Below are 22,122 nucleotides of genomic sequence, written 5' to 3'. Positions count from 1 at the left end.
CGAGGCCAGACTGGTGGCGATGACATCGGCATTTTTCATTGGTGGTTTTGATCATCGCGACATTGAAAGTGTTTGTATTAAGAGATTAATTAAATAAAGTAAACCTCAATTTAAGGTCTATGTACCAAATGCATGACCCAGCACTGCTGTTCACATTAGGCTGTAAATTACACATTTTGAAAAACTACAGTGACTTCTCGGTTTACGATGGGGTTCTGTTTGTAAGGCGATAATCGCTTTCATTTTGTTTTATTTATTTATGTATGTATTTATTTTTGTACAGTGGATCCGACGAAAAAATAATGTGCTGTAAGACTAATCGAATTTTTCAGGGTTCAAATCTGCCATCATAAAATCTTTATTTTTGTTTTTATTTTTTGTCCTGCTCTACTGTTAGGTCAAACACAATGAAGGATTTGTATACCTTTAATGCCTGAACAGTTCTACTGTGTCACAGTGGAGTTTTTAAGCTTCCTCAGTAGTTTTTTAGTAATATAATTAAAGCTTACTGAGAATCAGTCAAACAGAACAATGTTTATTGAGGGGGGAGGGAAACGAAGACATAAGACGAATTGCCAGTTATAAACAGGATGAAATAAGTAATTCATTACATATCTACAACAAGGAAAAAACGACGAAAAAATAATGTGCTGTAAGACTAATCGAATTTTTCAGGGTTCAAATCTGCCATCATAAAATCTTTATTTTTGTTTTTATTTTTTGTCCTGCTCTACTGTTAGGTCAAACACAATGAAGGATTTGTATACCTTTAATGCCTGAACAGTTCTACTGTGTCACAGTGGAGTTTTTAAGCTTCCTCAGTAGTTTTTTAGTAATATAATTAAAGCTTACTGAGAATCAGTCAAACAGAACAATGTTTATTGAGGGGGGAGGGAAACGAAGACATAAGACGAATTGCCAGTTATAAACAGGATGAAATAAGTAATTCATTACATATCTACAACAAGGAAAGATTGAATATGGTTGTTGCTTGGGCCTGTAGCGCTACACCCTGTGAGTGAAGGACAAGATAGGACAGGACAAGAACCGGCCTGTACAACTGAAGTGTGGTGGGTTTGACTAACTGAATTCTACAAGTCTTTAGAATGAAAGTATAAGTGAGGGTATACATAACTTGCATATTCAAAAGTTATTTGTTGCAAATCGTGTGTACTCCCACACCCAGTGAAATAGTCCCAAGTGTGTGTCTCTATTGACACATGCTAGTGAAATGACACCGTTTTACATGCCCAAAGACTGACAGAAGCGTCCTGTAATTGTGGTGCCTGCACCACAGAAGCTAAGGACCCCACACAATCAATCGTGGATGAGGTACGATCCTAAAATTTTCACGATTATTCTTTTAAGTAACATTCTTAACTGTAACTAGTGTCATTGTGTTGCTCATAGTGTACTGGGTGGCCACACTTCATGGCAGTAAGTTCAATTTCCTGTTCCGTGGTTACATCACACTTTTCCTCTTTGCCAACAATCGTAAAAACAACACAAAAAAAAAAAGACACAGCAAAACAATTGTGATTAGATGCTTTGATAAGATTCGCAGGGATGAGATTTGGCATGGTAATGATTTGTTGTATGGAAGTTTGTATGTTTGACATTTGAGGAATATTAAACAAAAGCTCACTATCACACAATATTTGCCAAAATGCATAATGCTACAAAATGAAAGTACATAATAAAATATAGAACAATGTATTTTGAATGGAAAACAAGTGCATTGGTTGTTTCTATAGTACAGTGTATCACAGGATGTATTGCAGGGAAGCACACTTCTGTCATGTGATTTTGTTTTCCCATTGAAGTGTAGTATTAAAACACACACACGTACACGCACACACAAAGGCACGCAAGCAAGCAAGTATTCCGCAATGTAGCCCTAACAGTGTCCCACTGTTGTTGTTTCACATTTTAGTTTGTTTGCTTTTATCTTTCTCATCATCGCTATCAATAGAGTCTCTCTTGACGGCCATCATCTGTTTAAGGTCTCTGTCGTCCTTATCGTCATCGTCCCGGTTCTTCCTGAACTGGGCCTCAATTTCCGACGGGTCCATGTAGGTGTAGAAGTACGCCATGATGGAGAAGATGAAACACACAGCGATCAGGAGTGAGGCGAAAAGGACGTACTCTGCCCACTTTCAATGAGGAAGAATGATGTATCATCATCTCGCAAAATGGTGCAGCAATGGAATTTTTGAGTGTGGGTGATTTTTTTTTTTTTTTACTTGTTCAGGAATCTTGGCAAGCTCAGCCACAATCAAAACGATGAAGTTGCCGATAGCTACAGTCAGCAACCAGCCCGCTTGCAGCACTGCTTTCATGTTACTCGGTGCCTTGAAGACACATTTACGACACAGAAGAAACACAGTCATGCAAAATGCCCAATAGAAGCAAAGTACTGTTTCTAAGTACATTATACAGTACGTTTGATGATAATTGCTGAAAACGTGCAAAGACAGAGAACTATGTAGTACAAATGTGAAGGTACAGCTTTTTTTTCTCCACCATTTTAAGTTTTTCAGATTTTTTTGGAGGCAAAGCTAAAACGGTGCCCAGTTTTTACCCTACAGCTCATGGAGTCCCCCCGCTGCCATCATATAAGAACTTGAGCACCTCTGTTCACATCAGTGGTGGTCTGGCATGGTTGAGACATGCAGTAAGCTAGCTATGCTTACACCCCGAAAATGCATCTTTCCTTTAGGTAGTCCACTGGCATTGCCGCTTTAGAGCGCCTTGTTGTTAGGTGTGTGCACATCACCGAGGAAAACGGAGGGAAAAAAAGTCTGACATGACAGCCAGCGTATGAAGATGGATTAGTCCATTGTGTGAGAAGGGTGGGGGAGCATTCGAAACAATATTGATAGAATAAGCATTTGGATATGTTTCAAGCATTTGAAAACTCAAACAATAATAATTATTTGAAATGGAAGAAAACTAAATCACGACTTCTTGAAATATTTGTGGGGCTCAAAGCAATTGCCTATCTTGGCATAATAAATAGTACAGTAAGTCCTCCCACGAATGAAAATAAATGCACCTAATTTCTTTTCAACCTGACCTCTGTTATTTGCTGAAAAACTCACATGTTCACTCTGTGCGCTTTCAGAGAAATATAGAGGTTGGCACAATCTTGTGGCATCTTGTTGCCAAGGAACTTTGTTGACATAAGGGGAGGAGCTTCTTTTGAGTAGGCCAAACCTCACTCTAATACAAACACTAATTTAAATGAAGTTGTGTAAAAAGTAGAAAACAAATAGAATACAATGATTGAAAAAATACTTTCAACCTATTTTCAATTGTACGCACAACAAAGACATATTTAATGATAAAAAATAATATACTGTTGTGTACAATACAGTACAGTACAGTGTGTTTACCTGTGAGTAAGAGAACTCCAAGCCTGTGACAGAAAACATGACTTCGCCCGCAGTGATGAAGAAGTACTGTGGGATCTGTAGGGCCATGTGCACTGAGTTGGGTTTGACGTCTTCTACTGCACTAATAGACTCGTGACACTAGCAGAAAAAAGATATAAACCTTTGAAGCGCTGAACATAAATACACAAGAGCACATTTGTGGGAAACTCACAGAAGGTCCAAACTTGAATGTACTGTGGATAAAGAAAGTGTAGGAACTTCCGAATCCAAACTCCCTGCTGTATTCGCATGACTCTGAATCGCTCTTTATGGTGAAAGTGGTGCTGATCAATGGAAAATAATGTTAGTTTCTTTGTTGCATTTTTGGTATTGTTGTTGTTGTTGGGTAAAGGTAGTTAGAGGTTACCTTTTAAAGTATAATACTTACATTCCATTTTTGATAAGGGAATAGTTGGAATAATATTCTGGCTCAAGTAAGGTGGGGTCTGCGCCAGCAATGGACACATTCACTGATGTTAACATTCCGTTTATAAATCTGGAATAAATAAAGAAACATATTTTACTTGTGTAACCACAGAAACTGGTCAAATTTCTGTAGAATGTACATTCATCATTGACAAATATCCATCCATCTTACAGTATATTGCACTTGTCCTCATCGTACAGTAGTTTGGTATATTTTTATACGGTGCAGTCGATCAACATTCATTTTCCAATACTAAAACATTTAATTCGTAGTCAGTAAAAATGGTCGATTGTCTTTCTATGCTGTGGTGACCAGTCCAGGGTGAACTCTCTTTCTTGCATTGCCTGCTGGGAAAGGCTTCAGCTCACCTGCGACCCAATGAGGATAAGTTCTATCAAAAATGGATGAATGTAACATATGTACTTTACCTGACCGCATTATTTCCTTGCTGCGGCTTGGCCTTCAGATCCTCGGTCTGGGGGGGAAAGTACACAGTTGATGTTTGTTCGCTTCGCCGCACAAGCACCTTGATTTATTTGAATTGCATTGAACTCACCAGCAGCCACTCGCGTGAGACGTTTGCGGGAAGCAGAAGTGTTTGCCGCCCTCCCTTGGTTAAGAAGAGCTCTCTTGTCACGCTTACGTGGCTCTCCACAGATAGACTGATTTCTTCCTCTCCAAATGTCAAGTACTGCTCACTGGCCTACAACAACAACACACACACGCACACACACAAAATGGGTGAACTTCCTGTTCAATGCAGAGCATGGGTCCTTGAAACTTTTTTATGCATCCTGCTGTATGAGACATCCATCCGGTCCATTTTCTTAGCCGCTTATCCTCACGAGGGCCGCGGGAACGCTGGAGCCTATCCCAGCAGTCAACGGGGAGGAGGCGGCGTACACCCTGAACTGGTTGCCAGCCAATCGCAGGGCACATCATGACAAACACTCACAATCACACCTAGGGGCAATTTAGACTTTCCAATTAATGTTGCATGTCTTTGGGATGTGGGAGGAAACCCACGCAGGCATGGGGAGAACATGCAAACTCCACTCTGGCTGGGTTGGGATCAAACGCTTTCCAGCTGATCCCCCATGCCGCCTGTATGAGACATGTTCACCCAATTTTGTGTCAATTTGGTGGAAAAAAAAGGATACACACAGTTGGCACTTAAACTGGTGAGGTGTGGTGAGGCACCCCAAAAAGGCGACTCATTCATCAGAAGACAAATAAACTGATTCTAAGAAGAATAAACATCTTGAGTGTTAATAAAAGAGCAGAGTGTTAAGTTATGAAGCGATAACAACGTACTTGATTCGGAGAGAGTTCCAGCTGAACATTGTTCGGCAGGTTGACTTTGACAGGCTGAGCAGCCATGTTTAGTAATTTCAACTGGCTCTGAGACGCTGATGGGAACGTGGGCAGCGTTTCCTAAAATGTAAAAAAATATACAAAGTGGTGTCATTTTTTTTGGGCTGTGATACTCTTGTGCCAAACTGTTATGTGGAACGACACATGCGCCGTCCGTATCTCATTGAAATGTAAAATGACGTCTACGAACAAAATTTCATCATCCACTTACGTCAATTTGAACTTGTACCAGTGCGGCGCAGACAAAGGCTAACGCTGCCAGAAACATCCCCACGGTCATTCTTTTTAGAGGCCTAAATGAAAGAAATATTATAATGATACAATCTGTACATTATTAAAATACTACAATAGGTCTTCTCAAATGTTGTTTCCAGATAAATTAATGCTTTGACAAAGAATCGTTGGGTGAATTGTCCACTTAATCATTGAGACAAAAATGAAACACTTCAAATATAAATCTCTTTTTTTTCCTGTTCAGTATTTTTCCAACAACGTTTTGTTCTTGAACCAGGAGCACAGCAACCTGCTATTGAGAATATACCCAACATTTTGTGAGTACTGTACTTGCAGTCTGCGGAGCTGCAGTTACCCTTTAGTGTTACTTACGTAAAGTTCAGGCCACATTTTTTGATGAGAGGGTAAATCACACTGTCCATGATGGGCACCAGGGTCAGGATCAGGATGGGGTTGACAGTCTTTTAAAATGACACAGTGAGAATGAGGCCACTACAATCCACTCATACCCACAGAGACACACCCATTAAACACGATGACTTGACTCAAGCCTACCTGCATCTGATCGGGCTGGATGACGAGCGCTCCCTGCAGACACGTACAGGTTAGTAACGCTCCCACACATTTCATCTGCGTTTGAAATTGCTCTTAAGTGGTAAACTTACAAAGTTTCCGTCCATGGTGGTGGCCTGCAAAGTCCATCTGGAACCCTGAAAGACAAGAGAGGTGGTTGAGAAGGAATCGATTGCATGGTGCACCATCCAAACTACACTGTGAGCACGATTGAGTATTTTGGCCAGAGCAATTTTAATTCAGTTGTTTGTTCATTATACTAAATTCAACAGAGGAAAATAAATAAGTAAAATGACAAAACATATATTTTTTTTACACATAGTTGCCCAACAAATCTGCAAAACAATATTTTGCAAACAATTGTGCACACTGAGATATTCTGTTAAAAAAAAGTTAAAATCTGACTTTTACAGATTCAGTGGTGCCTTGAGATACGAAACCTGACGTTTCCAAAAACGACCCGTCTTCTTCTTCTTCTTTTCCTTTCGGCTTGTCCCGTTAGGGGTCGCCACAGCTTTTGCCATCTTAGCCTATCGCCTGCATCTTCCTCTCTAACCCCAACTGCCCTCATGTCTTCCCTCACCACATCCATAAACCTTCTCTTTGGTCTTCCTCTCGCCCTTTTGCCTGGCAGCTCCATCCTCAGCACCCTACCATCAATATACTCACTCTCTCGCCTCTGAACATGTCCAAACGTCGTTCAGTTGATTTTTTTATTCGATTGATGAGTAGAAATTTGAGATACAAGCGCAGTTTGGCATGTAGCGAAGAATAGTGCAAAAAGAGGCTTCAAGCTATTTATTCCCATTTCCAGTTTAAGTTTACTGTCATACTAAACAAAAAACAAAAACAATGAGATATTGTGTCTTTAAAACAAACACATAGCTTTACTTAAGTCAACTTAGGTGAATGCTAACAAACAATGCAAAACAAGATCATATTTCTAATTGTGCACACAGTGCAATGAAGAGCTTTCAGTAAAATACCTTCTGGTCAAACAGAGTCCAGAACATTGGAAGTGGAATGTACAGGAAGAGAACCTTCAGCACCATTTTTATTTGAGCAATGAGCAGTTTCTACAAGGCAGGAAGGAAGAATCATACAATAACATTAAGCACTGCTGATAAGAATAATATTTTCATTATAAGCACTTAGTTATGACACTGCTGACCGCTGAATGATTGCAGACTCTGAAGCCAAACTTACATCATACTTCTCCTCTGCCCAGTCCATCCAGTGCTGCCTCTTGGGGAATCTGCTGCTTCTGTGCCTATAGCGGTTTTTAATGGCAAACTGATAGCAAGTAAAAAAAAAATAAATAAAATAAATCTTGAAGAAGGAACAATGAACAGATGCAAAGAAGTAAAAAAAAAACAAACAAACAAGACTTACACCAATGCATTTAGAAACATCCATCATGATGTTTCCTTGGGGCTCTGCTTTGTAGTACATGCCGCTGCCCACAATGAACACCACTGTGTTGTGAACAACACACATTATTAGCAATCTCTCCCTCTCTCTCAATCTTTCTCTTTCTCTCTTACACACACACACACACACACACGCGGGCGCGCGCGCACGCACGCACACACGCACATGGTTATATATTAATTTTGTTCTACTTCAAAAGTTCAACTTCTTACCGGCGGCTGTAGGGAGAGGGGGAAAAAGTAACAAACGGCTGGAGAAAAGAAGAAAAAAATTAACTCGCGGTTAAAAAAGACATCACTCCCCGTCGGGGAATCGAACCCCGGTCTTCCGCGTGACAGGCGGAGATACTGTCCACTATACTAACGAGGAAGTCACATTGGCACGCACCTGAAATGCTGTACTTATATGTCTCAAACCAATAACTGCTGCAGGCTAAATTTTATAAATTATGGACAGTATCTCCGCCTGTTACGCGCAAGACACTTCTTCGATTGCCCGACGGCGAGTTGGAGTTCCATACGTATTGTTTTAATTTTCTTTACCGCCTCCTGACAAACCCCAAGTCAATTGTTTAATATTTGTAGTCTCCTTCTGCATGAAAAAATGTTGCGTTCTAGTACGAATCTTGTCTGACGATTAACATGCGATTCGTTTTTGTGCATGTACCTTTAACGCGCGGCATTTATATGCAAAAAAAAAAAAAGACGACAGGCCATGCCTGTTCAGCTAATTGTAAAAATGCCGTTGTGACACCTGGCTGTACATCTTCCTCGTTAGAATAGTGGACAGTATCTCCGCCTGTCACGAATGCAGCCCTATGGGGGCACAAACCAGTGCAATCTGTAGGCCGGTCCCAAGCCCGGATAAATGCAGAGGGTTGCGTCAGGAAGGGCATCCGGCGTAAAAACTGTGCCAAACAAATATGAGCGTTCATCTAAAGAATCCCATACCGGATCGGTCGTGGCCCGGGTTAACAACGCCCGCCCCCGGCACTGCTAACCTGCAGGGCGTCGGTGGAAATTCAGCTACTGTGGGTCGAAGACAAAGAAGAGGAGGAAACCGGATCCAGCGTCAGAAGAAAAAGAGGAATGCACAGAGCCTACAACTGAGTGTAGGGACTTTGAATGTTGGGACTATGACAGGAAAAGCACAGGAGTTGGTTGACATGATGATTAGGAGAAAGGTTGATATTCTGTGCATCCAAGAGAGCAGGTGGAAAGGTAGTAAGGCTAGAAGTTTGGGAGCAGGGTTTAAATTATTCTACCACGGAGTAGATGGGAAGAGAAATGGAGTAGGGGTTATTTTAAAGGAAGAGCTGGCTAAGAATGTCTTGGAGGTGAAAAGAGTATCAGATCGAGTGATGAGACTAAAATTTGAAATTGAGGGTGTTATGTATAATGTGGTTAGCGGCTATGCACCACAGGTAGGATGTGACCTAGAGTTGAAAGAGAAATTCTGGAAGGAACTAGATGAAGTAGTTCTGAGCATCCCAGACAGCGAGAGAGTTGTGATTGGTGCAGATTGTAATGGACATATTGGTAAAGGAAACAGGGGCGATGAAGAAGTGATGGGTAAGTACGGCATCCATGAAAGGAACTTTGAAGGGCAGATGGTGGTGGACTTTGCAAAAAGGATGGAGATGGCTGTAGTGAACACTTATTTCCAGAAGAGAGGAGGAACATATGGTGACCTACAAGAGCGGAGGTAGAACCACGCAGGTAGATTATATTTTGTGCAGACGATGTAATCTGAAGGAGGTTACTGACTGTAAAGTAGTGGTAGGGGAGAGTGTAGCTCGACAGCATAGGATGGTAGTATGTAGGATGATTCTGGTGGTGGGTAGGAAGATTAAGAAGACAAAGGTAGAGCAGAGAACCATGTGGTGGAAGCTGAAAAAGGAAGAATGTTGTGCAGCCTTCCGGAAAGAGGTGAGACAGGCTCTCGATGGACAACCGAAGCTCCCGGAAGACTGGACGACGACAGCCAAGGTGATCAGAGAGACAGGCAGGAGAGTACTTGGTGGTGTCATCTGGTAGGAAAGGGGAGAAGGAGACTTGGTGGTGGAACCCCAAAATACAGGGAGTCATACAAGGAAAGAGATTAGCGAAGAAGAAGTAGGATACTGAGAGGACTGAGGAGAGGCGAAAGGAGTACATCGAGATGCGACGTAGGGCAAAGGTAGAGGTGGCAAAGGCTAAACAAGAGGCATATGAAGACATGTACACCAGGTTGGACACGAAAGAAGGAGAAAAGGATCTCTACAGGTTGGCCAGACAGAGAGATGGAGATGGGAAGGATGTGCAGCAGGTCAGGGTGACTAAGGATAGAGATGGAAATGTGTTGACTGGTGCCGGTAGTGTACTAAATAGATGGAAAGAATACTTTGAGAAGTTGATGAATGAAGAAAATGAGAGAGAAGGAAGAGTTGAAGAGGCAAGAGTGAAGGACCAGGAAGTGGAAATGATTACTAAGGGGGAAGTCAGAAAGGCACTACAAAGGATGAAAACTGGAAAGGCAGTTGGTCCTGATGACATACCGGTAGAGGTATGGAAGCAATTTGGAGAGATGGCTGTGGAGTTTTTGACCAACTTATTCAACAGAATACTAGCGGGCGAAAAGATGCCTGAAGAATGGAGGAAAAGTGTTCTAGTTCCCATTTTTAAGAACAAAGGGGATGTTCAGAGCTGTGGGAACTATAGAGGAATAAAGTTGATGAGCCACACAATGAAGTTATGGGAAAGAGTAGTGGAGGCTAGACTCAGGACAGAAGTAAGTATCTGCGAGCAACAGTATGGTTTCATGCCTAGAAAGAGTACCACAGATGCATTATTTGCCTTGAGGATGCTCGTGGAAAAGTACAGAGAAGGTCAGAAGGAGCTACATTGCGTCTTTGTGGATCTAGAGAAAGCCTATGACAGAGTACCAAGAGAGGAACTGTGGTACTGCATGCGTAAGTCTGGTGTGGCAGAGAAGTATGTTAAATAGTACAGGACATGTATGATGGCAGCAGAACAATGGTGAGGTGTGCCTTAGGTGTGACAGAGGAATTTAAGGTGGAGGTGGGACTGCATCAGGGATCAGCTCTGAGCCCCTTCCTGTTTGCAGTGGTAATGGATAGGCTGACAGATGAGGTTAGACTGGAATCCCCTTGGACCATGATGTTCGCAGATGATATTGTGATACGCAGTGAAAGCAGGGAGCATGCAGAGGAACAATTGGAAAGATGGAGACATGCACTGGAAAGGAGAGGAATGAAGATTAGCCGAAGTAAAACAGAATATATGTGCGTGAATGAGAAAAGTGGAGGGGGAAGAGTGAGGCTACAGGGAGAAGAGATAGCGAGGGTCGACGACTTCAAATACTTGGGGTCAACAATACAGAGCAATGGAGAGTGTGGTCAGGAAGTGAAGAAACGGGTCCAAGCAGGTTGGAACAGCTGGCGAAAGGTGTCTGGTGTGTTATGTGACAGAAGAGTGTCTGCTAGGATGAAGGGCAAAGTTTACAAAACAGTGGCGAGGCCGGCCATGATGTACGGATTAGAGACAGTGGCACTGAAGAAACAACAGGAATCTGAACTGGAGGTGGCAGAAATGAAGATGTTGAGGTTCTCGCTCGGAGTGACCAGGTTGGATAGGATTAGAAATGAGCTCATTAGAGGGACAGCCAAAGCTGGATGTTTTGGAGACAAGATTCGAGAGAGCAGACTTCGATGGTTTGGACATGTTCAGAGGCGAGAGAGTGAGTATATTGGTAGAAGGATGCTGAGGATGGAGCTCCCAGGCAAAAGAGCGAGAGGAAGACCAAAGAGAAGGTTTATGGATGTGGTGAGGGAAGACATGAGGGCAGTTGGGATTAGAGAGGAAGATGCAGGAGATAGGCTAAGATGGCAAAAGATGACACGCTGTGGCGACCCCTAACGGGACAAGCCGAAAGGAAAAGAAGAAGAAGAATCTCCGCCTGTCACGCGGAGGCTCGGGGTTCGATTCCTTGACGGGTAGCTCTTTTATCGACCTGAGTGTTACTGTTTTTTGTGCTTTTCTCCAGCCGTGTGCTCCCCGTGTACCGATTTCTTCCCCCCCCAGACAGACTCTATTCCTGTCTGTTCCAATTGTTTGATAGCAGTCACTCAACTCCTTTTTAATTAAAATTATATGCTTTGTAGGACAAATATTGTAGATAGATAGATAGATAGATAGATAGATAGATAGATAGATAGATAGATAGATAGATAGATAGATAGATAGATAGATAGATAGATAGATAGATAGATAGATAGATAGATAGATAGATAGATAGATAGATAGATAGATAGATAGATAGATAGATAGATAGATAGATAGATAGATAGATAGATAGATAGATAGATAGATAGATAGATAGATAGATAGATAGATAGACATACCCAGTGCCACCACCATGAGAGCAGCAGGGACTCCAAAGGCAAGGGGATAGCAGCTCTGCTTGGTGTTGATGCCACATTCTTGGGCTATTGTACAAACACACACAAAGAAATGTGAAGACCTCATCATGACGAATACATAATATTACTTAAAACAAAGAATTTGTATTCATGGCCTCCATTTCTTTTTCATACAAATGTTGACTATAATTACAACTTTACTACTGCAACAGTATAGGTAGTACATAGAACATCCATCCATTTTCTGAGCCACTTATCCTCACAAGGGTCACGGGAGTGCTGGAGGCTGTCCCAGCTATCATCGGGCTGGAGGGTGCATAGACCCTGAATTGGCACCGTGAGAACATGCAAACACTGCACAGGCAGGGCCGGAATTTGAAGCCCAGTCCTCAGAACCGCGAGCCCACCGATCTAACCAGTTGTTCCACCATTCCATTACATAATAATGTAATGAAAAATAGTAAGTGCAGTGGTAACTAAGCCCGTCGTCGTATGCTCGGGGCCATTTATGAACCTAAGCATATTCAATGCAACTTAAAGCCCCACTGACATAAAATGCATGATTTGTAGAAATGGGCCCATCTGTTTTTTCACCACATATGATTTTGACGTATATGACTTTTTGTCACTCCTGCTATGAAAATCCTCTCAAGGGATTTGTTTTCGACAAGAAGCAGAATCTAAATATGGCTCAAAACAATCGGATAATATTGCCCCGGTCACTTCACTCGATTGTGAGATGTTCTCTTCTTCGAAAAGAACTTCCGTGTCTGAAGAGGCGACGGAAAAATCCGAAAATCTCTCCCATAGGAGGTGCCACTACGTGTTTTCAATGGCGAATGTCCCAGTGTGACATCTGCTGATGACGTAGCAGGCAATACGGCTACCACTTCGATGTCGAGTGAGACTTCCGCAACTTTGCGCATGGATGGCACGCTCTCCACTAATATTTATGTTTTTGCATGGACATTGAAAAGAATAATGTCATGTCATTATCGAAGCCACATATCCTCACAAGGGTTGAGGGAAAGCAGGAGCCTATCACAGCTACCTCAATTCGAAAGGCGGACTACACCCTGAACTGGTTGCCAGTCAGTTGCAAGGCAGATATCAACACCATCACTGAACGGGAATCAATCCCACGTTGCCCGCACCAAAGTCAGGCATGGATACCACTAGACCATCAGTGACTCACTTGAAGTGAATAATGTAATATGTATTTTTCATTACAATATCTATTTTAGAATGTTTATAGGCATGTCACTGGGGCTTTAAGTTTGAACTTTCTCTTACCTCGAAGGATGGGAGTGATAATGGTTGAAAGGAGGCTGCCTCCATTGATGCACAAGTAAAACACTGAGAAAAACGTTCTTCTCTGCTTCTCCTGCAAAGCAAATATACGATGATGTTCAAAAGACGTTCATGTTTCAAAACAGATGAACTGAAATCTAGGTACGTTTGCACTCAAATGAGGAAGTGAAGCACTCCACAGCCTGGCTGAGCTTCGTATAGGCGGCGCAAAACATTTTTATCACAACGGGCTCATTATTTTGCTGGCCACAACGATATTGAGGCACGCTTAATTTTGCAATATCATGAATAATGTGACATCCCTACACGCCATAATAATTCTTTCATAAATTTCTCCGATCGCAAATGTTGCATGTTTTGCTAGCCTGCCTGTGTCAGTTGGGAATTGGTAAACCTCTAGCCCTGATCCTTATGGGATCAACTTTTGTAGACTACGCAACATGTGCCACAGTTAACAGAGCAGTCCGGTGTTCCTTGCTAGTCAGACTCACAAATTGGGCCAACAAACCTTCAGAACTGCCCCCCCAAAAAGCATTGAACACTTTGCTTCCATTTCCAACACCCTATCTTTGTGAAGCGTGATTTTATGCAATGACGGGGACCAACGCAAGATGGCAGAGTACACTAGACAGAAGTAACATACATCAAGTTTTCTAGTCTCGCTTTACCCCAAGATGGGGTCGCTTGTTGAGAAACAGGCACAGGGTTCCCACAAATTACAATTACATTCAGCTACCTGTTTTTATTGTTTTTTGTTTTTTTTTAATTGGTATTCCTGACTTTGATTTAAATATCATTTCGAGTGAAGTAAAGTACTTACCTGCTGTTCACTGAACTGGTCCCCACCGAAGGCCGCCACGCAAGGTTTGATGCCCCCAGTGCCCAGAGCAATGAGGAAGAGGCCCACCATTGACATTACGCTGCATTTGAGCAAAAGCATGACATAGCCTACAGTAAAAAAAACACATCTGAGACTTGAAAAATATGGCCGCAAACAAACCTACACATGAAACGTCATGTCGTCGGGCGTCCCGTCCATGTCGGAGTCAGTGATGTCGTGGATCGCGCTTACTGCCATGAACACCTGGCCTAGCGCATACACGATGGACAAGTAGATGATGGTCCTGGTACAAAACAATATGCAACAACAAATCTTGTGACCACAACAACTACACAACAATTGTGTTCTTTTGAGTCCCCTATGCTAGGCCACTGGCTATGTCATGACTTAAAAGACGTGAAGTGTGAGTCAACAGAACCCGAGGCAGCCGCTCACTTGAATTTCCCCAGCCAGGAGTCGGCCACGATGGCGCCCAGAATAGGGGTGAGGTAGCACAAGGCGACAAACGTGTGGTAGATGGAGGTGGCCATGTCATCGTCCCAGCGCAGGAAGTACTTAAAGTACAACACCAGGACAGCTGTGGACAACACTTTTTATTTGTTTTCCCAAATGTATAATAAATAAACTCTGGGTGTGCATGATCTCGATTCTCACCGCGCATGCCATAGTAGGAGAACCTCTCGCAGAACTCATTCACCACAATGAAAAATATGCTGAGTGGGTAGCCACAAACTGTTATGTCCTGAGGAAAAGCAGAAACCACAATCACATGATTTTTTTGTTTTTTTTTTTTTGGGGGGGGGGGTGTGCTTCTTTGACTTGTACTTTGTCTGCTCTTTTTAAAAAAAATGAACATCAGTTGTTGTTGTTTTTTTATATAAAATATCCATCCATTTTCTTTGCTGTTTATCCTCACGAAGGTCGCGGGGAGTGCTGGAGCCTATCCCAGCTGTCAACCGGCAGGAGGCGGGCTACACCCTGAACTGGTTGCCAAGCCACATCGAGACAAACAGCCGCAGTCACAATTGACCCCTCCGTACAGGGCACTTAACCACGCCTCCTGAAGTGACGTCACGCCACGTGCGCTGACGTAAGACAAACAGTAAAAATGGCAAATACAATACAATACATTCTGAACTGAGACAGACTCCATGCTTCTGATTTCATTCAAATCAACGATATATTATAGATTCTAAATACAATACATTCTTAACTGAGAGAGACGCCATGCTTCTGATTTCATTCAATCATTCACACGTCGCAATGTTATGCTAGCGGAGAACGTCTCATTCATTTATACGAGACGTGTATTAAAAATCAAATTTAGGGCATATCTTTGTGCAAACACAGTCTGGTTAAGCTTCGGCCGCGAGCAGGCAAAAAAGCGACACGTTTGTGTAGTCGGATCATCACTAAATATCTCTGAACAAAGAAAAAGTGTGTCAATCGTTCACACGTAGCAATGTTATGCTATCGGAGAACGTCTCATTCATTTATACGAGACGTGTATTAAAAATCAAATTTAAGGCATATCTTCGTGCAAACACAGTCTGGTTAAGCTTCTGGCCGCAAGCCAGCAAGAAATCAATATGTTTGTGCAGTCCGATCATCGCTAAATATCGCTCAACAAAGAATAAGTGTGTCAATTGTTCACACGCAGCAGTGTTATGCTAGCGAAGAACTTCGAATTCATTTATACGAGACATGTATTGAAAATCAAATATAGGGCATACCTTCGTGCAAACGTGTTCCGGTTGATTTTAGATGGATTTAGTTGATGATGCGGTCTTCCACAAAGTTTGACCCATTGAAGGCATTTTTCGTACTGGGTCTTCGGTTTTGGAAAGGGTACGAATCGAACTCCCCCAACTCGCCTTTCAGGATACCTGTCGTCACTATTACAAAGTCCGTGACTACACCTCTTAACCATATTTTTTGTTAAATAACCCAAATACGGGATAAAACGCTAACTAAACCTATACTGGACCATGCAATGTTGTCTGAGAAAATGGCGGGAGCAAAAACGGGCTTTGGTCTATGCAGATCTCTGGCCTCTGATTGGTCAGTGACGCGGATTGCGCAATATCCACAGAGGGGTCAATTACACCAAGGGCCAATTTAGAGTGTCCAATTAATGTTGCACGTTTTTGGGATGTGGGAGGAAATCAGAGTGTCCGGCGGAACCCCAAGCAGGCACGGGGAGAACATGCAAACTCCACACAGGCGGGTCCGGGATTAAACCCACGACCTCAGAATTGTGAGGCCAATGCTTTTCCAGCACATCCACCGTGCCGTCTGTTTAAAATATCCATTAGTTTTCTTTCTTTCTTTTTTTTAAACTCTACAATTAATAGTGTTAATGCAGAGGTTGTAAAACAATTTCCAAAGGTCCACTTTAAATGGTGGAAGGTCTGTGCTGTTGACATTTCCCAAGAACTTGAATTCTGACTACTGTACCAAAAAGGTGACAGAGTGCAATTGCTGGTCCTCGGCTCTTGAACAAAGGCCCCCCTCCCATAAATGCCTTCGAAAACACTATTAAAATGGAGCCTCAAAACGTAACTTTTTACTCTGGCCTTGCTCGTGTTTTAAATTTCTTACCACGTCTCGAGTTGAATGTTAAATGCATTTCGTTTAGCACTTTGATTCGGTGTGATATTTCAATGTGCCGCCAACAAAATCGCTCTCAGAAAGCATTATCTTTCCCCGAAACGAACAAAAGGTGTCGTGCTTGTCCAAAGCGTTTTTGCCAGCAGATGAGTTTGCTTCGATTCACTTTTTTCCGTCATTCGTCAGCGAGTCCTCGGCGGCAACACGCCGACTTCTACCTTTGTTTGCCACTGGAGAAATGTTTTTATATTGTCACAAGAAATTGAAATAGAATATGGTTTGTCCAGTATTCCATTTTCCACTCCAGTTTCAGGTTACTCGTATGATGTGAAGTGAGATGATAGATGTTAAATTCCATTTAGAAAACAATGCTGTGTTTATCTTATGGGAAACAATTTGCGAATACTAACTAATACTGTTGACATTGTCATATAATAGTGTCAAATATGTGCCTTAAAATAGGCCGTAGTATGCTGCAAAGTATCGCGAGATTTGGTGTTTCCGCATGTGATTCGGGATGGCTGACGGAAGGAGGAATGCGAGTTGACGTCCGTCGCCCAAGAAGGACAAGGATTTGTCAAGTAACTATCCATTTATCTGATGAATTTTGCAGTTTGGTGTATTAATAATCTTGTCCTGATTTTTCTCATTAAAAAAATCGTTGTCGTGTTTCTCAGGCGCATTGTCAACTATGGCTACAGGCTCCCAAGTCTCTCAAGTTTGTTCTTTATACAAGAGGATTCTCGTGCTGCATCGCTTTCTGCCAATACATTTAAAAGCTCTCGGCGACAGCTACGTGAAAGACGAGTTCAGAAGACACAAGAACGCATCGCCCGAAGAAGCGAAGAGCTTCATGAGCGAGTGGGAAAACTACAAGGACACTCTGCAGTCGCAGGTTCTGGACTCGGTGAGGGACAAAAACGGCTATCTGAAATTCGGGATCGACATGTCGGAGGAGAAACTGAGCCACTTCCAAGATGAGCAGATAGGGCAACTGTACGAGCTCCTGCTTGAATCCACAAAGCCTAATAGACAGTTTCATATCGGGGAGGACAATAAATAAGAGTACACAAAACGCGCTCCTTCTTGCTTTTATAATGAATGGATCATGGACGTGAAGCAAATCCGGTTGTTATATTTCAAGGTCAAGGCATAAAGAATAGAAATACAAATAAAATCTGTTTGATATCGAATGTTCGTGTAATAAACCCACAGCTTTATTATTATGTCATACTACATACCCATATTTAGACTAGAGAAATTTGATAGCCAACGTAGGTGAGTAGAGTAGCCAAAATTATACAAAACAACTAATGTGAATTAGGAATGTGACACAAAGTAAAAAAAGAAAATAGTTCCCCAAATGCTTGAGTGCACAAATGAAAATTAAAATACTGTACTCAAGAAGAGAATAACTGGTAAACTTTATTATGGAATCTGTTGAAATTAGAAATGTTTGTGCAGGATATCTTGTCTGCAAAACCCAATTGTTTTGATCCGTTTAAAAACTTACATTGCAACTTTTAAACATTTTCCAACAAAATTTGCTGTTCACATTCAATATGCTTGTATCATTTTTGCTTATCATACATTTTGAGTGCGGTCTACCCCCACTCCCATCCCCATGTGTTACTAATGATTCTTTCTGCAGTCAGCAGCAGGAACATGATTATTCTCGATGTTAGCAGACGTCTAAAAATAAAAAATGCCTCTCAGTAAAGAGGAATAAAAAAAGTTTTCATGAGTTTCAATTGACTAAAAGCTACCTCAATTTTATGCTAATTAGATTTAGTTGGAATAGCTGAATTTGAAAATGGAAAAAAGGAGACGAAAATCCACACACTTGTGAAATTTCATTACGTTTGATTTTAAACAGTGAAATTGTTTAATAAAGGAAGCAAACTGGAAACAAAGGGCCAGCTTGGAGTCCACAATTAAACGTTAAATCATTTAATTTTTAATCATTATGAAACAGTATCATGACGAGTGTAGATAAAAGTTTTACCTTCCCTTTGCTGCGCTTCCCTTTCTCTGGCTCCTTAAAATCTGTGATTAAAAGCAACGTATTCTTTTAGATTTGCCGGTGACATGAAATAATAAGCGTGGATTAGACAAAACTCACCGGCCATAACGTCAACAAGCTGCTTTCAACTGTGAGACCATTCACACCAGAAGAGCTATTAGTGTTTCCTCCTTGATAATGCTTACTAGTCATTCATACATACTCCCATCCTGCTGACTGTGTTGCTTTTATGGCTGGTGATAGCATATTATATAAGATGCAGTGCATGAAACCTCCATAAAAACATTCCTAGCAATACACCTTGAACAAAATAGTCACTGAAGAAGAAAAAAAAAGTGCAGAGAAATTGTATTTTAATTAAAAGAAAAGCATTGGGGAACATCAGCTTACAGCAGAACTGTGATTTGTGTTAAAAACAGTAATAAAACTGCTGCCCAAAGGACCCCTCCCCCCCAAAAGTGAATTGGATTAACACTAAAATGGTAAAAGCTTCAAACGAGTCCTCCCCTGCTCTCTTGTAGTAGGCGCAGTGTCAGGTTCCATCCCTCCTCGCTTTGGCATGAGGGTGAACAACATTACAGTGTATGAGCTCCACACAGCAAAACCCTTTGCAAATATTGCACACACTCCTTTTTCTTTTCATATGTACACAAATAAACAACTCTGTCTTAACTTTTTTTTTTGGGATGCCATGGCTTTAAATTATCTAAAACCCTCCCCAGACAGTGAAGCGATTTCATGTTGGCTAACATACATAAGGCTAAAATTGTAGAAATATAACATCATGTACAAGAGTGATGTGTATGCCGCATAGAGTATACTGCTTATGTATACATCAGAGTGAATTATAAAAGTGTACTGTACAGAATAACAACATGACCGATGGATCAAAAAGAACACCAATCATGTCCGATGAGGACATGACGCCTCCAGGAAAGGGAACACCTCCAGTCTCTTTGAGGATAAATGACATCATGTCGTGTTGAGGAGTCCCCGCTGCCAAACTACGTGTGTATACAAGATACACAAAGTCGCGGTCTCTAAATGAGACCAAAATCCAAGTAAATGAGCAGCGAGACCTGTTCAGTTTGTGCCCGCAAGAGGTCCTCTGTTGCCTTGCCTGACTGCTTTCGAGCTCTTCATACCACAGAAGAAGAGCTCGGGATGCCCTGAATGGTGGCCCCTGTTGGCGTGCCACTGATGGCGTTGAAGATTTGAAGAGAGTCAGGAAGAGCGCTTTTGATGCCGTCTTCCACGGTGCTGATCTGGAATCCAAAGTCAAAATCAATACGTTTAGTAGTTCAACAAATAATTGACATCTGCCCCGCTTTAAAAAAAAAAAAAAAGAAAGATTATCATTGCCTCCACAGAAATACCTTGAAATACATATAAATGCCATTCATCTGTACCAGTAAAAAAACACACGTAAAATGTGTAATAAAACAGCACTGACTGAAAGTAGTGTTGAAATAGATTATTGAAAATAAACTGTTTTCCTTCGTTTTCACTTAACTGAATGTCATCATCTTCCATTTTTTGCTGTACTTTCCTCTTTTCAGCAGCTCCTCCATCCTTTCACTGACAGAGGTCTGCAGCGCATGAATTATTTAAATGACCTTAGCTCGCTTTATAGCTGTTATTGACAGTCTGCTTGTACTGGTTCGCCAAGTCAACTATATGCACACCTCACTCATGAAATAATTCAAAGCTTTTATTCACTGGAAAATATGTCTCATCTGTCTCAGACACAACAGAAACATTTGATTTCACGGTGATAAAAATAATCATAGACTTCATTTTCATCCCTCCTGTGGAGCCAATCCTTGGCTGTTTGCAGTAGATCTAATTTATTCCCCTAAATTTGGCCCTTTTTTAAACACCCTATAAAATCCCACAAGAGGGGTACAAAAGCACTTACAAACAGGAAAGTAGTAATTGGTACCAAAGACGTCTGTTTATGTGATACATTTTGGTTTTTCTTGTACAGAATGGTGACCTGTTTCAATACAGAATACAGGATGTCTTCTACACTAAACGTTTTTGTTTAAAAATAAGGCCCAGAGTCGCTTTTCCAGTACTCTGTATGACGGTGACATGATTTTCTTTGGTGGAAATTTTGGATAGCAGTCAGTCTTTGAGGTTCTACTGTATAGGGTCACATTAGTGCACTAAAATGTTCCTCTCACAGATGATACTGACATTTTCCCACTACAGTCTTTCAATAATGTCAGCACTGTACAGCAGAAGTCAAAACACAACAACAGCAACTGTGAATTCTACAACACACGTATGTCATGCTGTATAAACACACAGATGCACAGTATGCACATAAACACGGTAACGCATCAGACTAGGGCATGTGGGTATGTATGTGAAGTGAAGCACGCCATAACATGATCATGATCAAGCCAGCTGCCACATTCATAGTAACAGGCGTTTGGAACATGTGAGAAGGAGAACTGTTTTTGTTTATTGCAGGAAGGTGAAGATAAGTAGCTTTGTGTGAAGAGATAACTGTTATCAAGGGTAAGAGAATGAGATTTGACTTGACAATTGTAAATGTAGCTTGTATTTTTAGAATACAGATATTAGTGAGACACACAAGCTCTCAAGTTAAGTGAGGAGCCTAACATACACCCTAACAAAAATGCATTAAAAAGTTTACATGGGGTCACATTACGATGACCTGCTTTTTATGTTATTCTTACATTTTTACCCAAAAGCCCAACAATCCCAGTTTTTTGTCGAGTATTGTGTTTTGAACGTGTGTAAGAGTGCATAAATGCATTAATCTGCTGGATCAACAAACAACAACATTTAGGATTATCATTACCATCCAATCTGCTCATGTCAGCACCAGGAGAAAACAGAAAAGGTTGTTATCAACATGCATGTTAAGTACAGTATCACATTGATGTTATTACATGTTAAATATTACTTATTTTGTTGGAGTTGTTTGTTGAAAAAGATTGCACTCACTTGCTCGTGCATGATGATGGACAGCTCTCTGGCTAAGTCTCTATAGTTGGCTTTCATCTCGTCATGGTACTCCTGCTGGTCCTCTTTTATGAGACGCTCGTTGATGCCCAAACCGTGGCCGCACGCCTCAACGAAATGCCTGCGCGCCAAGACGACATTGTCGGGATGCATTAAAGGAGCAACGCAAAGATTCAACTTCATGTCTGTCAGGAGAAATCTTACCTGAAGACCTCTTTCAGCTGTTTGACCTTGTTGTCGGGATACTTCTTGGCACTCCCATCATCTAGAAAAGCACGGGCATATGCGAGCGGTCCGGCATTCACCTGTGCAAAGACGAGATTTTGAATGTTAATAAGGCCACTTTTATACAGTTTTTTACGTCTATATGCATCATCTTGCCAGACGTCCTTCTTCATGTCAATGTACTAAACGATTCCACAATTAATAAATCTATCCATTTTCTTA

At 41.6% G+C, this 22,122-nt stretch overlaps 3 protein-coding genes and 1 non-coding gene across 8 annotated transcripts in view; 1 reads left to right on the top strand and 3 right to left on the bottom strand.

Annotated features, from left to right (window-relative positions):
* Nucleotides 1-317: 317 nt before the first annotated feature.
* Nucleotides 318-18,873, bottom strand: slc15a1a (solute carrier family 15 member 1a). 2 transcript variants are annotated; one of them, XM_061842056.1, is made up of 23 exons: nt 18,778-18,873; nt 18,661-18,701; nt 14,700-14,787; nt 14,481-14,622; nt 14,209-14,328; nt 14,025-14,124; nt 13,187-13,277; nt 11,876-11,959; nt 7,435-7,517; nt 7,249-7,335; nt 7,029-7,118; nt 6,135-6,179; nt 6,025-6,057; nt 5,842-5,930; nt 5,447-5,528; nt 5,176-5,295; nt 4,418-4,564; nt 4,290-4,336; nt 3,823-3,930; nt 3,607-3,718; nt 3,396-3,533; nt 2,244-2,351; nt 318-2,153 (listed from the first exon to the last, which is right to left on the bottom strand). In XM_061842056.1, the coding sequence occupies exons 1-23, from the start codon at nt 18,782-18,784 to the stop codon at nt 1,923-1,925; spliced, it is 2,193 nt and encodes a 730-aa protein (XP_061698040.1). In that variant the 5' UTR covers nt 18,785-18,873; the 3' UTR covers nt 318-1,922. The 2 variants fall into 2 exon arrangements, with proteins under 2 accessions (XP_061698040.1, XP_061698042.1); XM_061842058.1 differs by lacking the exons at nt 18,661-18,701; nt 18,778-18,873 and adding an exon at nt 15,779-16,057.
* trnad-guc (transfer RNA aspartic acid (anticodon GUC)) lies at nt 7,771-7,842 on the bottom strand. The gene has a single exon. It is a non-coding gene; the product is annotated as a tRNA-Asp (tRNA).
* sdhaf3 (succinate dehydrogenase complex assembly factor 3) lies at nt 16,208-17,848 on the top strand. 2 transcript variants are annotated; one of them, XM_061842061.1, is made up of 3 exons: nt 16,208-16,302; nt 17,118-17,236; nt 17,333-17,848. In XM_061842061.1, the coding sequence occupies exon 3, from the start codon at nt 17,347-17,349 to the stop codon at nt 17,716-17,718; it is 372 nt and encodes a 123-aa protein (XP_061698045.1). In that variant the 5' UTR covers nt 16,208-16,302; nt 17,118-17,236; nt 17,333-17,346; the 3' UTR covers nt 17,719-17,848. The 2 variants fall into 2 exon arrangements, with proteins under 2 accessions (XP_061698045.1, XP_061698044.1); XM_061842060.1 differs by lacking the exon at nt 16,208-16,302 and adding an exon at nt 16,788-16,932.
* zmp:0000001200 (dedicator of cytokinesis protein 9) overlaps nt 17,997-22,122 on the bottom strand; it is a 78,579-nt gene continuing 74,453 nt past the window's right edge. For all 3 annotated transcript variants that reach the window (XM_061842053.1, XM_061842054.1, XM_061842055.1), the window contains exons 51-53: nt 21,880-21,980; nt 21,658-21,796; nt 17,997-19,943 (exon numbers count right to left, since the gene is read on the bottom strand). In XM_061842053.1, coding sequence (XP_061698037.1) covers nt 19,818-19,943; nt 21,658-21,796; nt 21,880-21,980 — 366 coding nt within the window. In that variant the 3' untranslated portion in view covers nt 17,997-19,817. The remainder of the gene's footprint in view (nt 19,944-21,657; nt 21,797-21,879; nt 21,981-22,122) is intronic.

This window comes from Syngnathoides biaculeatus, chromosome 14 (assembly GCF_019802595.1).
Source record: "Syngnathoides biaculeatus isolate LvHL_M chromosome 14, ASM1980259v1, whole genome shotgun sequence".
Lineage (NCBI taxonomy): Eukaryota > Metazoa > Chordata > Actinopteri > Syngnathiformes > Syngnathidae > Syngnathoides > Syngnathoides biaculeatus.
Note: the sequence above shows the minus strand (reverse complement) of the source record. Positions and strands in the feature narration are given on the sequence as shown.